Source organism: Cydia fagiglandana, chromosome Z (genome assembly GCF_963556715.1).
Source record: "Cydia fagiglandana chromosome Z, ilCydFagi1.1, whole genome shotgun sequence".
In the NCBI taxonomy this organism is placed as follows: Eukaryota; Metazoa; Arthropoda; class Insecta; order Lepidoptera; family Tortricidae; genus Cydia; species Cydia fagiglandana.
Genome location: NC_085959.1, coordinates 6,231,025 through 6,244,711, shown reverse-complemented (window position 1 = coordinate 6,244,711; position 13,687 = coordinate 6,231,025). Strand labels below are relative to the sequence as shown.

Here is a 13,687-nt window from a genome sequence, read left to right as displayed (position 1 = left end):
GCTCAAAAAGTGCTACTTTACGTAGCTGTTTAGCGTGCGGAAAGTTGGTTATCTCGAACTAGTGCTTTTTACTTTTCCAATTTTTTTAAATTTATACTTGTTCCAATTCACGACTACTTATTGATGAGTGTTAATATTAGTTTCCTTTAAACGTCGTAATCAGCATAAAAACCTACCGTTAATGTAAGAATACGAAAAATATTACATATTTAATTACTTACCTCTTCATCAATATAACACGTTTATTTTTTAATATTCAATATTGAAAATTCCGTTCTTAATAAGTTGACTGAATGGAACGGAATAGCTGCCAAACGCCCATAGATATAATATACTTAAAGACGACGTCTAACCGAGCTGTCACTGTTACCACTTTTGTTTAGTGTACGATTAACAATGTTTTTCTTATTTTTTCGCAACTGTATTAAAAAACGTCGTTCGATACACGTGCGGAAATGTCATTCTCCACTCGTCCCGAGTCTTGCCACTCGCCTGCGGCTCGTGGCAAGATATCTCGGTACTCGTGAAGTAATGACATACCTTCCGCACTAGCATCGAAATGTACTATTATCAGTTTGGAAAACAGGTGATACTTTTAAAGTCTCCTGGTGAGATTTTTATCAATCATAGCTAAGAACCGCCGCATTTAAACTCACTTTCACCTACAAAAAAATCCATCGAAATCGGCCCATCCGTTTGAGAGCTACTATGCCACAGACAGACAATGTGGCGTCAAACTTATAATACTCCTCTTTTTGCGTTCGGGGTTAATAAACAATAACAATAAAGGAAACTTAATAAATATAAATCAAAGTACAGTTATAATTTCCACCGGGAAATAACAAATAACGCTCACATATTGATTGGCCACATTAAATTCATTGGGTCAGCAATACGGCATTATTGACCGAGTGTACAAATTGTTGGACCGGTCAATAATAGTTAGATGAATTTCCCTAAGGGATGTTTGGTGAAGGCAAAAGAGAATAGAGTGTATAGAGACGGATTGTCAAAGTAAATTGTGTAGCCACTGTAAATTTACTACCCTCTTTCGACAGAACATATAACTGTTAGAATGCCATTTGACTTTGTGTTATGTGTGATATGTGTTAACTTACTAAATATTGATATTATATGGTATAAAAAATCTTATACATACATATTAAAGTTTTTAATGCAAGCTTTTATAAACTTCAAACGTGTTATAGAAATATATTGTCAAATAAACAATTCTATTGATTTTCTATGTGCATTGACAACTTAATAATACAACTAAAATTACATTCTACTTGTACAAGTAAGAATCGACTTTATTGTCAGTAGCGAAAAGTTAAATATCTAATGTGAAATAACATAGCAGGGTCTTTGGAAAGGACACGCCCATAAGAAAAACCCTTTTCAAAGTCTGCCATTTCTTCCGTAAAAAATAAAAGAGAATTATATATCAAATCTATTAGTACAATTTTGAACGCTATGCTGATAATATTAAGATTCATATTTCAACGTGTTTTAGAATAACTCGTATGCATTTTAGTTGAATTAATGCAATATATTATTCATCAGAGACAAATGTGACGTTCCACGGGAAAAGGTACCTTATGAGGGTTTCTAGTTTCGGAGTTATGAAATGTTTTGTAAAGAGGTGAAAAAATGCTCAATATTTTTTTATTGTGTGATCTCAAACCTTAATGCGTAACGTTTGTTTACCTGTTTTTATTTTTGTTATAAGTTAGTTATAAGCCTAGTAATGTCGTCTCAAAGTTTAGTAAAAAGGTACCTTATGGAAAAAAGGTTGAAAATTCCCAAAAAAACTAGTCAATACGGGAAAAGAAGTTTGGTACAGAACTGTATTAGCATTCTGCAAAACTAATTTGATAATTTCAGTTCTGGTTGGGGCGCCTATCAAATATTATAACCGTACATCGACCGACATTACAAATCCAAGTAGCCTGCTATTATACCAAAGTTACTCTCGTCAAGTCCTTCTTAACTAGAATAATCTTCATTTGGTTTGGTCGCATGCAATAAATCAGCCATTGGTTTGCTGAAAAATGCCAATACCCGACGCATTACCTTATGGAATATCTGAGGTCATTGAACCTCAATGCCGCTTGTCTTCAATGGCAACCAAAATATATTATTGATAAGAAATAGACGATTTATACCATATTTACCCCAAAATATTATTAGTTTATCCTAACTGTTCCATCATCATCATGCCTCATCATGTAACTTAACCACAAGGTACCTTTTCATTACATACAAATTATTGGTCTTTTTTAAGATTATTATGACGAAGAACCAATTAAATTTGTGGCAGTTTAATGTAAATTAATATTTTCTATTCATAAAAGATAAACTTCAATGTGATTGATGTTTTGTAGTGATGTATTATTAATTTATTAGATTTATTTCCATAAGGTACCTTTTCGTAAATGTATGGAGCAAATACTGTTATTGTTATGTAAGTTTAAAGTGGCATAAGGGGTTAAATATAGTATTTAGTTGGGGTTTTACGATTTATTTCATTTGAATGACAGAATTTCTTTCATATGTGCTCAGAAAAATTGATTGTGTGTCACATTAAAAGTAAAAATATTCAATTTTCTGATTTTATTATGAAAAAGTCAGAAAATACATTTTCACCTCTAAATCGGTATTGTTTTTTGCTTAAACTGTCTCTCAGTGTCGTTTTCTAATAGATAAAATTTAAATCTTGAGAGCTCATTGCAATCAATCGTGAAAATGAAATAAAACTTTATTTTCAAGAGACTGGTTAGTATACACATAAATCAGTCGATATCAAAGGTTTCTATTTGCATTACAGAACAAGTCGCAACATTTTCTTAATCTCAGATATATAAGGTATTATTATTTGTAGTCAACTATGTAACTTACTTCAGGAACATAGTTTTTTGGGCGGCTAAACTTAAAACTTCTCTATCGTAAAGTTGCTCATTTCACAACATTATTTTCAAAAAATCATATCTCTGTAACTACGCAACTTAGGAGGTTGATCTTTTGTGTTATCGATAGCTTATTTATTGTAGATTACTGGAGTATGCATAACTCCATACCCGCCATAAGGTACCTTTGACCGTGGGACGTCACAAATACATTTTATATGTAAATTATAGGTTTTAAAAATGAGGTTAAAGCAGAGTTACACAAGCTTACATTGTGTGCACATTGTGTGCCTAAAGGTTGAACACGCCAAAACTGGGGCACACAAAATGTAGTACAAAATTATAATAAAAGTGAAAAAGTATATTATGTTTTACACATTTAATAGCATATTTAACGCTGTTTAAAATAACATTCCATATTTTAGATTTGGTCTACACAGTAAGCCATTTTTCTAACTTTCCTACGTACACGGCTCATAAGACTTTGCACCATGTTAATAGAACACTGTCTTGACGCCCATGTCCACATCTTTTGTAGTTCAGGGACCGATTTTACTCCGCCGCCTTTCTTTTTTAAAATTCCCTTCATAATACTCCAGTACTCTTCAACGGGCCGCAGTTCCGGACTATTTGGGGGGTTGCACACTTTTGGTACCACCACGATCCCATTTGCAGCATACCATTCCATCACTGGTTTTGAGTAGTGGCAACTGGCTAAATCTGGCCAAAACAAAGGTGGTGAGTCATGCTTTCTTATGAAAGGTAGCAAACGTTTCTGCAACACTCTTTTCTATAAATATCGCCGTTTATTGTCCCGGTAGTAATAAACGGCCGACTTCTTTTCCCACAGCTACATATTGCTTGCCAAAGCAGGTACTTTTTTGGAAATTTCGAACGTTTTTTTAATTTACACTCTTCAGGGGCGTCTACTCTACTTAGGCTGGTATAGAACTCTTGCCCAGGAATTTGTTTAAAGTCACCTTTTATGTATGTTTCGTCGTCCATGACGACGCATGCAAATTTGGTTATGAAATTCTCATAAAGTTTTCGAGACCGTTTCTTCGCGGATGAGTTCTGTTTCGAGTCTCGATCTGGTGCTGCCTGGGCCTTATAACTCCTTAGGCCAGCCCTACGTTTCACTTTTTGAACATAGGACTGAGACATTTTAACTTTTTTAGCAACATCGCGAGACGAAATCTTAGGATTTGAGGCAAACATGTTCACCACCTTCTCGTCCTTTTTTTTATTCTTGACACCCTGCAAGCCTCCACTTCCTGGCTTCCGATCTATTGTTAGGTGCTTACGGAACTTTTTTAATACGCGACAAACCGTAGATTGAGGACATTTCAGTCGTTTCGCGATATCTCTGTAGCTCAGTAATGAATTTTCTACGTATTCGTGCAAAATTCGCTCGCGTTGTTGATGTTGTTTGCTCGACATTTTGACAACGAATAAACATAATTTAAAAAAACTTGATAACATTATAGGCCAGTGTCTTGTGACCAAGTAGGTGCCATAAAAGTTTGTATATCTCTATTATTTGCATAGCAATAGTCGATTGTACATGCCCCAGTTTTGGCGTGTTCAACCTTTATGAAGCAAGAGGACCCAGGTTCGAATCCCCGTTAGGGCATTTATTTGTGTTTATCACAAATATTTGTTCCTGAGTTATGGACATTTTCTATGTATCTAAGCATGTATTTATCTATTTATATGTATAAGTATTGTATATCGTCGCCTAGCTAATAGCACCCATAATACAAGCTATGCTTAGTTTGGGGCTAGGTCGAACTGTCTGTAAGATTGTCTCCATTATTTTTACAAAATGATCTACACCAGCCATTCTCAAAGTGTGTTCCGCGGAACTCTAGGGTTCCGCAAAGCCTCTGTTGGGGTTCCGCGAAAATATACTTGTAATAATAAGAAAAAAACCAGCTCTTCTATAGATATATCTGGTCCACAGTGATAAACGAAAATTTTTAATTTGGGGTTTCGACTAATATTTCGCTTGCCGAAAGGGTTCCGTCACCAAAAAAGTTTGAGAACCGCTGATCTACACCATGAAATTGAACATATAACCCGGTTAACTCCATCTAAGGACTGTATCGTTTATTATAAATACAACTTTACTTAGCCGTTTTTTCTGGTATTATGTTTTTATTAAAAAATTACACATATAGTTTAATTAGTGCTTTAATAATAAGTAACATTTCGTCCTGGGAGATCACGTAAAGCATATGGTTTGGACAATATTTACCCAATCCTCCCGAGTAACTACAACGATTTCGGACAAATACTACAAGAAAATTTACGGTTTGCGAACAAGATAAGTATTACACAAAAAAAATCGTACTATGTAAACAGCAATTACATATGATTCGTAAAGCGAAACATCTGGGCATAGTCTAATCATTTCTTTTAGTTGGAAAAAAAGTTTTGGATCTGTGCTTGGTGGCCTTTTTGAAAATATGGCATGTTACTTACGACAACCCCGACTTTGGTATACAATATAACCATCATGGAGCGTTTCTATCGACCTGTTCTAGCCATGGTTCAACGCCATGAATGTCCGTTAGGCTTTGGATTTCGGTAGATTCTTTTAGCTGTTTCCGTCATTTCCCTGGCGTCAGAAATTGACGGGAATCCAAAATGTTGCATAAAAAGTCGTTTTCATGTAAAGATAAAATACACCACATTTATTCTGTGGATGTTCAATTGAGCAATCATGAAAAGGACACTTAGATGGCATATTTTGGCAGCATATTAACCTTTTGTTTCTTTAAATCGTACTAAGGAATCGGTGAAATAGTCTCAAATTAAGCTCGATAGGCTTGTCCGAATTACATTTGCTAGAAGGTATTAAAATCATCATAAAGTCCCTAAAATAAAATAAATGTAAAACATTCTGTCCGGGTTACGGCAGAGCAGCGCAAAGGGGTCCAGCGTTTAGGTTGCACGTAAATAATAGATTATCGCGTTAACAAATACAATTTTTATTAATATCAAAGAAAAGCAGTACACATGTCAGTGAATGAAAATTAGTAAGTAAAATATAGAACACGTCAATGTTATTCTAACCATAGTACGTAAGTAAAGCGGCCAGCACGAAACCTTGCTTTTGATATGAACCTCAATACACCTCCTCAAAAGCAAAGTTAGTTGTTTAACATATGGCCAATATTCATAAGATATATTAGTGAGATAATATAAAACGTAATACGTTAAGATCAAACAAAAATAAATGAGAATTCTAACCAAATGTACAATATCTGTTAAAAGGGTTTGAGACCCAGACCAATAATACATTTGTTATGCTTTATGCTGGGTAGTGCTTTTGTCAACACATCTGCGAGCATTGATTCCGTAGGTACATGTCCCAGAACGATACTTTTGTTATCTTTTAAAGTCCCCCGTATGAAATGGTACTTTATATCAATATGTTTGCTTCTACCATGAAACACAGGATCTTGGGCAAGAAACATAGCAGATCGACTATCGGTATTTATAGAGATATCAGCATACCTTGGTAAACCGAGCTCAGTCAGTAAACTTTGGAGATATAGACCTTCTTTTAGAGCCTCCGCGAGGCTAACATATTCAGCTTCACAGCTTGAAGTCGCTACTGTTCTCTGCTTTTTTGAAGACCAAGAAATGCTAGCCCCTCCTAGAATGAAAGAGTACCCTGAATAAGATTTCCTATCTATTGGGCAACTTCCCCAATCTGCATCGCAGTATGCCTGAATTGACTTACCGGTCTTGTGGTAAATAAGACCATAGTTTGCCGTTCCCTTAAGGTATCGTAAAACTCTTTTAGCAGCCTTCCAGTGGCTCGAATCGGGATTATTTACGAACTGAGCAAGCTTAATCACCGTATTCGTAATATCGGGCCTAGTCGCTACCGATAAATACATGAGTGATCCTATAAGCTCGCGGTACGGCCATTTTTCTTTAACTTCGCCCTCAATTACCTTGTTAGGCATACTTATAGATAACTCGCTTGGAGTTTTGCAAGCATTACAATTAGATAAATTGAATTTTTCCAACAAAGTCTTGACATAGTCTTCTTGTGACAACACAATGCCATTGTTATGTCTCCTAATGTCAATTCCCAAAAAGTATTTAACCTGGCCATAGTCTTTAAGGTCGAACTCATTTCTCAACTCATTCTTAAATTGTATAATGTGGTTTTCATTTTCTGATGCGATCAGTACGTCGTCAACAAAAACTAGGACAAATAAATGTTCGCCTTCGTGCTTCCTCATATAAAGACACGGTTCGTTGAGGCTTTGTAATAATCCCATGTCTTTTAACTTCTTGTCAAATCGTTTATTCCATTGTCGGCCTGCCTGCTTTAATCCATATAAAGATTTCTGTAATAGACATGCGTCGCCACCTGCTTCCAAATCTTGAAGCATTTGTTTCGCGTTCTTCACCACCATAGGATCTTCATTATTATCATACACTAGTTTTAGCAAACATTCTTTTAACAATCGAGGAATACGCATATATATTTCCTCTTCAAGGTAACCGTTCAAATAAGCAGTGTTTATATCCAGTTGGTGAATCTCTAGGTCCATTTCTGCAGCTAGGGCCATCATAAGTCGTACTGTTTCTAGTCTGGCAACGGGTGCAAAAGTTTTATCGTAATCTACTCCAAACCGTTGACTAAATCCTTGCGCCACTAGTCTGGCTTTCTTCTTGCTAGTCTTATCTACATTAACTTTAGTGGTCAATACATATTTGCATCCAACGACATTTGTATTTGGTGGCCTTTTGACGATAGTCCAGGTCCCTTTATGTACGAGACTTCTTATTTCAGAGAGTATTGCGTGCTCCCATTCGAATCGTTCTTCACTACGCAGGGCATTATCTAAAGATATTCCCATTGCTACACCTGTAAACTCAATACAATCTCTGTATTCTTCAGTAACATCCTTTTCGTCGACCATGCAGTCACTGTATTCTTCTGCTACATCCTTTTCATCTACCATGCAGTCCCTGTATTCTTCAGTAGTGTTCTCTTCCTCAAATTCCCTATTACATTCCTCTACTTCAATATAATTGTAGATTTTTCTTGGTCGTCCTGGTTGTCCGGTGTGCAAGAATTTTGGTCTACCAGGTCCTCTTTTCAATGTAACTTTGCGCACTTCATCCGATCTCTCCTGTTCCTCTTCCTGTTCTCTCTCAACAGTTTCTGCCACAGGTGGCGAATCCTCATCTGACTCTATAATATCTTGTGCATCAGTTTCAAGTTCTTGTTCTCTTTCCACATTATTTGTCGTAATCGGCATGTTCACATCTTCTGTGTCTTTAGAGAGGGCAATTTCAACTTTTCCTTGTTTTTCATCTATATTGTTTGCATCTTGAGTCTTTACAGCATCTGTAGGAAGAAAAGCGTCAATTTCAAGAATGTCTTTCTCATCTCTTAACAACATGCTCCCAGTGAGCACATTTTCATTGAATTTGATGTCCCTTGAAACAACAAATTTTCTTTCTTGTGGCACCCACACTCTGAAGCCTTTATTGGTCTTTGGATAGCCAGTGAATACTCCAGGTATCCCGCGGGCATCAAATTTGTCTTTATTAGGGTTTTTATTCAGAAAATGAACCTTCTCCCCAAACTTCCGTAGATAGTGGATCTTTACCGGTTTCTGAGTCCATTTCTCATATGGTATGTCACCTCCTAGACTAGATGTCGGGCAGCGATTCCTAATATAACATGCCGTATCGATAGCTTCGGCCCAAAAACCTGTGGACAACTCGCTATTTAAGAGCATACATCTGGCCATCTCAATCAGAGTACGATTCATTTTTTCTGCTATTCCATTTTGTTGTGGCGTACGTGGCACAGTTAGCCTCCTCTGTATCCCTTCTTGCTTTAAATAATCATTGAATTCCAAATTACAATACTCAAGGCCGTTATCTGATTGAAAATATTTGATCTTCAATCCCGTATAGTTTTCAGCATAACTTTTGTAGAGTTTAAAGGCTTCCAAAGCTTTGCTTTTATTCTTTAAAAAATATACTTCGCACCAACGTGAGCAGTCGTCGATGAAAGTGATAAAATATTTAGCACCAGATTTCGCTTCACATCTCATGGGCCCTACTATGTCAGAATAAACAATGTGCAGTCTCTCATCACATGGACCGCTTGAGTCAGAAAACGGTAATGCAGACAACTTACCTCTTGCACAAATATCACAATCACGTAGTACATTCATATGAATCAAACTTTGACTCACCTCATGACCAGTTTTCTGCAACAATTTAGTAACATCTTTGGCATTTAGATGTCCTAAGCGTTCATGCCAAAGTCGAAGATCTATCTTGCAATCCGCAACTGCGTTTGCAGATTCACATTCTTGTAGACAATATAAGTTACCTCTACGGTTAGCAATCAACCTAACATTGCCACTTTTGTCCAATACCTTGGCTATATCACGTGTGAAATATACATCATAGCCATTATCCGTAACTTTTGCCACCGACATTAAGTTAGTTCTCAAATCTGGCACATACAAGGTGTCTTTAAATTCAATAGGTTGTGCTGAACTCTCTGTCAATGCCGATAGTCTAACTAAGCCCTTACCTTGAACCTCCGCGCTCGTGTTAGTAGCCAACTTTAGTTTACCATTGTATTGTTTAAGTGTAGCTCCAAATAAGTGAACGTCATTGCAAAGATGGGACGTGCACCCGGAATCAAGCACCCACTGTTGTTTAAGGTCATCAACAATGTTGCATTCCTGTATACCTGAAACGTTTAAAGACATTAGTCCCTCATCCACAACATTACTATATTGTCTAGGTTTTGGGTTTGTTTCCCGACAATCCGCGGCTTTATGGCCGACTCGATTACAACGATAGCAATTCATTACTCTTCTTTCATATCCATCGTTTTTGTCATTCCCCGAGTGGTCCTGTGGTCGTGATGTCCCTTGCTCTCCTTTAGTATTAACTTTCCGATTATTCCAAGTTCTCCTTTTTTCACGTACATACATTACATCACTTTCGGCTGTATTTACTTTCCTAGACTCATATTCCTCTAAAATCTTTACCTTGAGAACCTCTGGTTTCGGTAATTCATCTCTGCTTTCAATGGCACAGCGAAAATTTGTAAAACTAGATGGCAAGGTATATAATAACATGATAGATAAAAGATCATCGTGAATCTTCACCTCCATTGCCTCCAATTTGTCCACAGCGTCAAAAAATGTGCCAATTTCTTCGCGAAAATCTCCGGATTCATTAATTTTATGTAACAATAGTCGTTTTAACAACATTGCTTTCCTAGCGGGCCCACGAGAGGCGTAAATAGATTCTAGTCGTAACCATACCTCCCTCGATGTTTTGCAGTCTCTGACGTGGCGTAGTTCTGATGAACTAATACATAATATTAAGTCAGATTTTGCTTTGGCGTCTTCTGTTAACCACTTTTCTAGAGCGTCCGCTTTAGTTGCGGCTTCCGAAGCGTTCGCGTCCGCTGCAGGTGCGGCTGGTTTAGTTACCTTACCGTTAGTGTACTTCCACAAGTCATTTTTTATGAGAACGGCTTCTGCTTGCAGCTTCCAACTGTCGTAGTTCTCCTTGGATAAAGCATCAATACGTACATGTGTGCTCATTTTATTACACTTCTAGTAGTCGTAATAAAATTTAAAATCGTCGTCACTTAATCACTTTTTGCAACCTACCCCTGGGCCGATAACCATTGTCCGGGTTACGGCAGAGCAGCGCAAAGGGGTCCAGCGTTTAGGTTGCACGTAAATAATAGATTATCGCGTTAACAAATACAATTTTTATTAATATCAAAGAAAAGCAGTACACATGTCAGTGAATGAAAATTAGTAAGTAAAATATAGAACACGTCAATGTTATTCTAACCATAGTACGTAAGTAAAGCGGCCAGCACGAAACCTTGCTTTTGATATGAACCTCAATACATTCTTATATCAGATATGTCTTAAAAATACCCCCAGATTATACCTTAAGAACATAGTAATACAAAATAATACACACGTCAACAGTTAGACCAGGTTTTATCTGTATTTATAATAAACGATACAGTCCTTAAGCTAACTTTACACTATCTTGAATAGAACAAATGTCATTAAATTCCATGAACAGTCAGTTGGTTTGGACGCTATGCCTGATTGACGTAAATAGGACATACAAACAAAAGAGTTATAAAAAAATGTGCTTAAAATTTCTATGGAAACTGGCAAAGCAAAGGCAATGTGATTTTAAAAAGATTCTTCGCTATAGCCTACACATAAATAGCTCAGCATACCATGCGTAATATAGGATTTATTACGGTACAGCAACTTTCCATAATAATATTATGGTGTACGGTCAGCCACGAAAGTGGTCTACCACTTTTCGACTCTATCAATCAGATGATAGAGTTGAAAAGTGGTAAACCACTTTCTTGGCTGACTGTACATTTAATTAAAGTGTAAAACAACTGAAACAATCTTTTTTCTGCCAGTGACTGTACTTTTTATTACTTGGTACAGTCAAAAAATTAAATTTCTGACCCATTTTGTACCTTGTCACAGTGACAATCAATATGAAATATTAATGCTAATATTACATTAACACTAAAGTTGACAGATAGTATAGTCGCACCAAACAAAGTCTGCAGCGGATTTGATAGCCCATGCAGTGTAAGTGTTATGTAAACGTCATTATTTCATAGAAGTTTGACGTTTAAAATGACACTTGCACTGCGTGGGCTATTAAAATCGCTGCAGACTTTTTACGGTCTGCCTATAACTCCGTATGCATTCCTTACATAGATACCATTTTTTTCTTTGACAGAACAAGATACGACTTTATTTCAAAGTAGTGCCGATATTGAACTTGTGGGTCTTAGATGTACAGTCAGCAGCAGAAGTCGCTAAGCGGGCGAGGTGTTTAAAATTACCTTGACACGCTCTTATTCTCTTAACAACAAAGTCGCGTGAAAATCATTTTGAACACCTGGTCCGCTTAGTAACTTCTGCTGCTGACTGTACTAAAGTTGAGTGGCTTTACAGTATGTAATTTACATAATACTACTTACTTTTTAGCACTGGCGTCTTTCAACAGGTACAGCACATGAGTCGGCGCGTTCCGGAGCTTCTCAGCGGTGGTGATGGCTTTAGAGAGGCCCTGGGCCGTTGCTGACTGCTCCCCGAGGGAGTCGATCAGCTTGCCCAGACTCTCTTGCACGATTCTGGGAAAAAATACTAAAGAGTCAGACCAAGGTAGTGATCCAAAAGACTCGAGCCCTGTCAGCTCTTTTTTTTAGGGCTCGCCTCATCTCTTGACGCCTAAAAGGCTAAAAGCCCTAAAAAAAAGGCTCACCGGTTCGAGACTTTTGAATCACTAGACCAAGGAAATTGGCACTGCATTGAGTGTAGAATTGTCACCATAAACACCATCAAATTACTACCAAATTTATTTGTTCTCCCCCCCCTTTTCCCCTAGGGAAAAACAACTCAAAAGATGGGAGGATGAGCTAAAACTTGCTGCCCATACCCAACTGGAGGAGAGTGGCCCGCGATAGAGTACAGTGGAAGCAGCTAGAGGAGGCCTTTGCCAAGAGGCATACTGAATTGAGGGACATACACTGATGCAAAATAAATCACAAAATACCAATTCAGGATGAAAAGGCTAATATAATAATAATAATTATATTATTTAAGTTCTGTCTGGTAATGACTAAATAAAAAACCGGACATGTGCGAGTCGGGCTCGCCCACCGAGGGTTCCGTACTTTTTAGTATTTGGCCTTATAGGGGCAACAGAAATACATCATCTGTGAAAATTTCAACTGTCTAGCTATCACGGTTCGTGAGATACAGCCTGGTGACAGACGGACGGACGGACAGACAGCAGAGTCTTAGTAATAGGGTCCTGTTTTACCCTTTGGGTACGGAACCCTAAAATATGCTGTGACAGACAGACAGGCAGGCGCACCAGTGATCCTATAAGGGTTTCGGTTTTTTTTTGGAACCTGAACAAGGTCATGAAGAACAGAACATAAGGTGGTTCCCAATATTCAGAAAAGAGGAGAAAATGTGATACAAGAAACCATTTTCAATTAGGATGTTCAATTTCAATCAAAAAGTAAGATCAAATAAGAATAATTTTACTTTATTAACTTGTGCATTATTCATAAATGCCTCTCCATACCAAATTCTTACGCATAACAACACTCATACTGTGCATGCCCTGATTATTAACAATAATTTCGTAATGAAATGCTATCAAGGTTTTTATATACATAAATTTATTAACCCATTAGGCCATCTGTGACGCTCGAGATGTTCCACGAAATTAATCTTTACGATTAATAGTTAAATGATGTCATTTTATACGAAATTATAGCTCGAAAATTCCAAGTATAGGCAAAACAAACAAAACTATCTAAATCTTCCAAATAAGTAGAGATCATTGCTTTTGACAAAATACGAATAGAAGCAGAGGGCCTTGACATCCTTGTAAAGGCGTGTCTCGGCTGTTTAGACCCGTAAAAGGTCAAGTTTCTTTTATACAGGGACTCAGAATACAATTGAGATAAATTTTAATTAAAAATCTTACCTCACAGTACGTACATCACCCTGGCAGCCTGGAGGTATCAATGTATAATTCACTTTGGTGATCTCATCTTTCAGCATATCGTTTACCGGTATCATCCACTCCATTTTTAATAGTTTCACACTTTATACAAATTCGATTTAAATAGTGATTATAATATTTCAATAAATTACAAAAATCACAGACGCCCGCAGTATGGAAAA

At 37.0% G+C, this 13,687-nt stretch overlaps 1 protein-coding gene across 1 annotated transcript in view; it reads right to left on the bottom strand.

The window, feature by feature from the left end:
* LOC134678779 (alpha-tubulin N-acetyltransferase 1) overlaps positions 1–13,687 on the bottom strand; it is a 37,439-nt gene extending 23,752 nt beyond the window's left edge. The window contains exons 1-2 of the mRNA XM_063537480.1: positions 13,488–13,687; positions 11,965–12,117 (exon numbers count right to left, since the gene is read on the bottom strand). Of these exons, the coding sequence (XP_063393550.1) occupies positions 11,965–12,117; positions 13,488–13,591 (257 nt within the window). The 5' untranslated portion in view covers positions 13,592–13,687. The remainder of the gene's footprint in view (positions 1–11,964; positions 12,118–13,487) is intronic.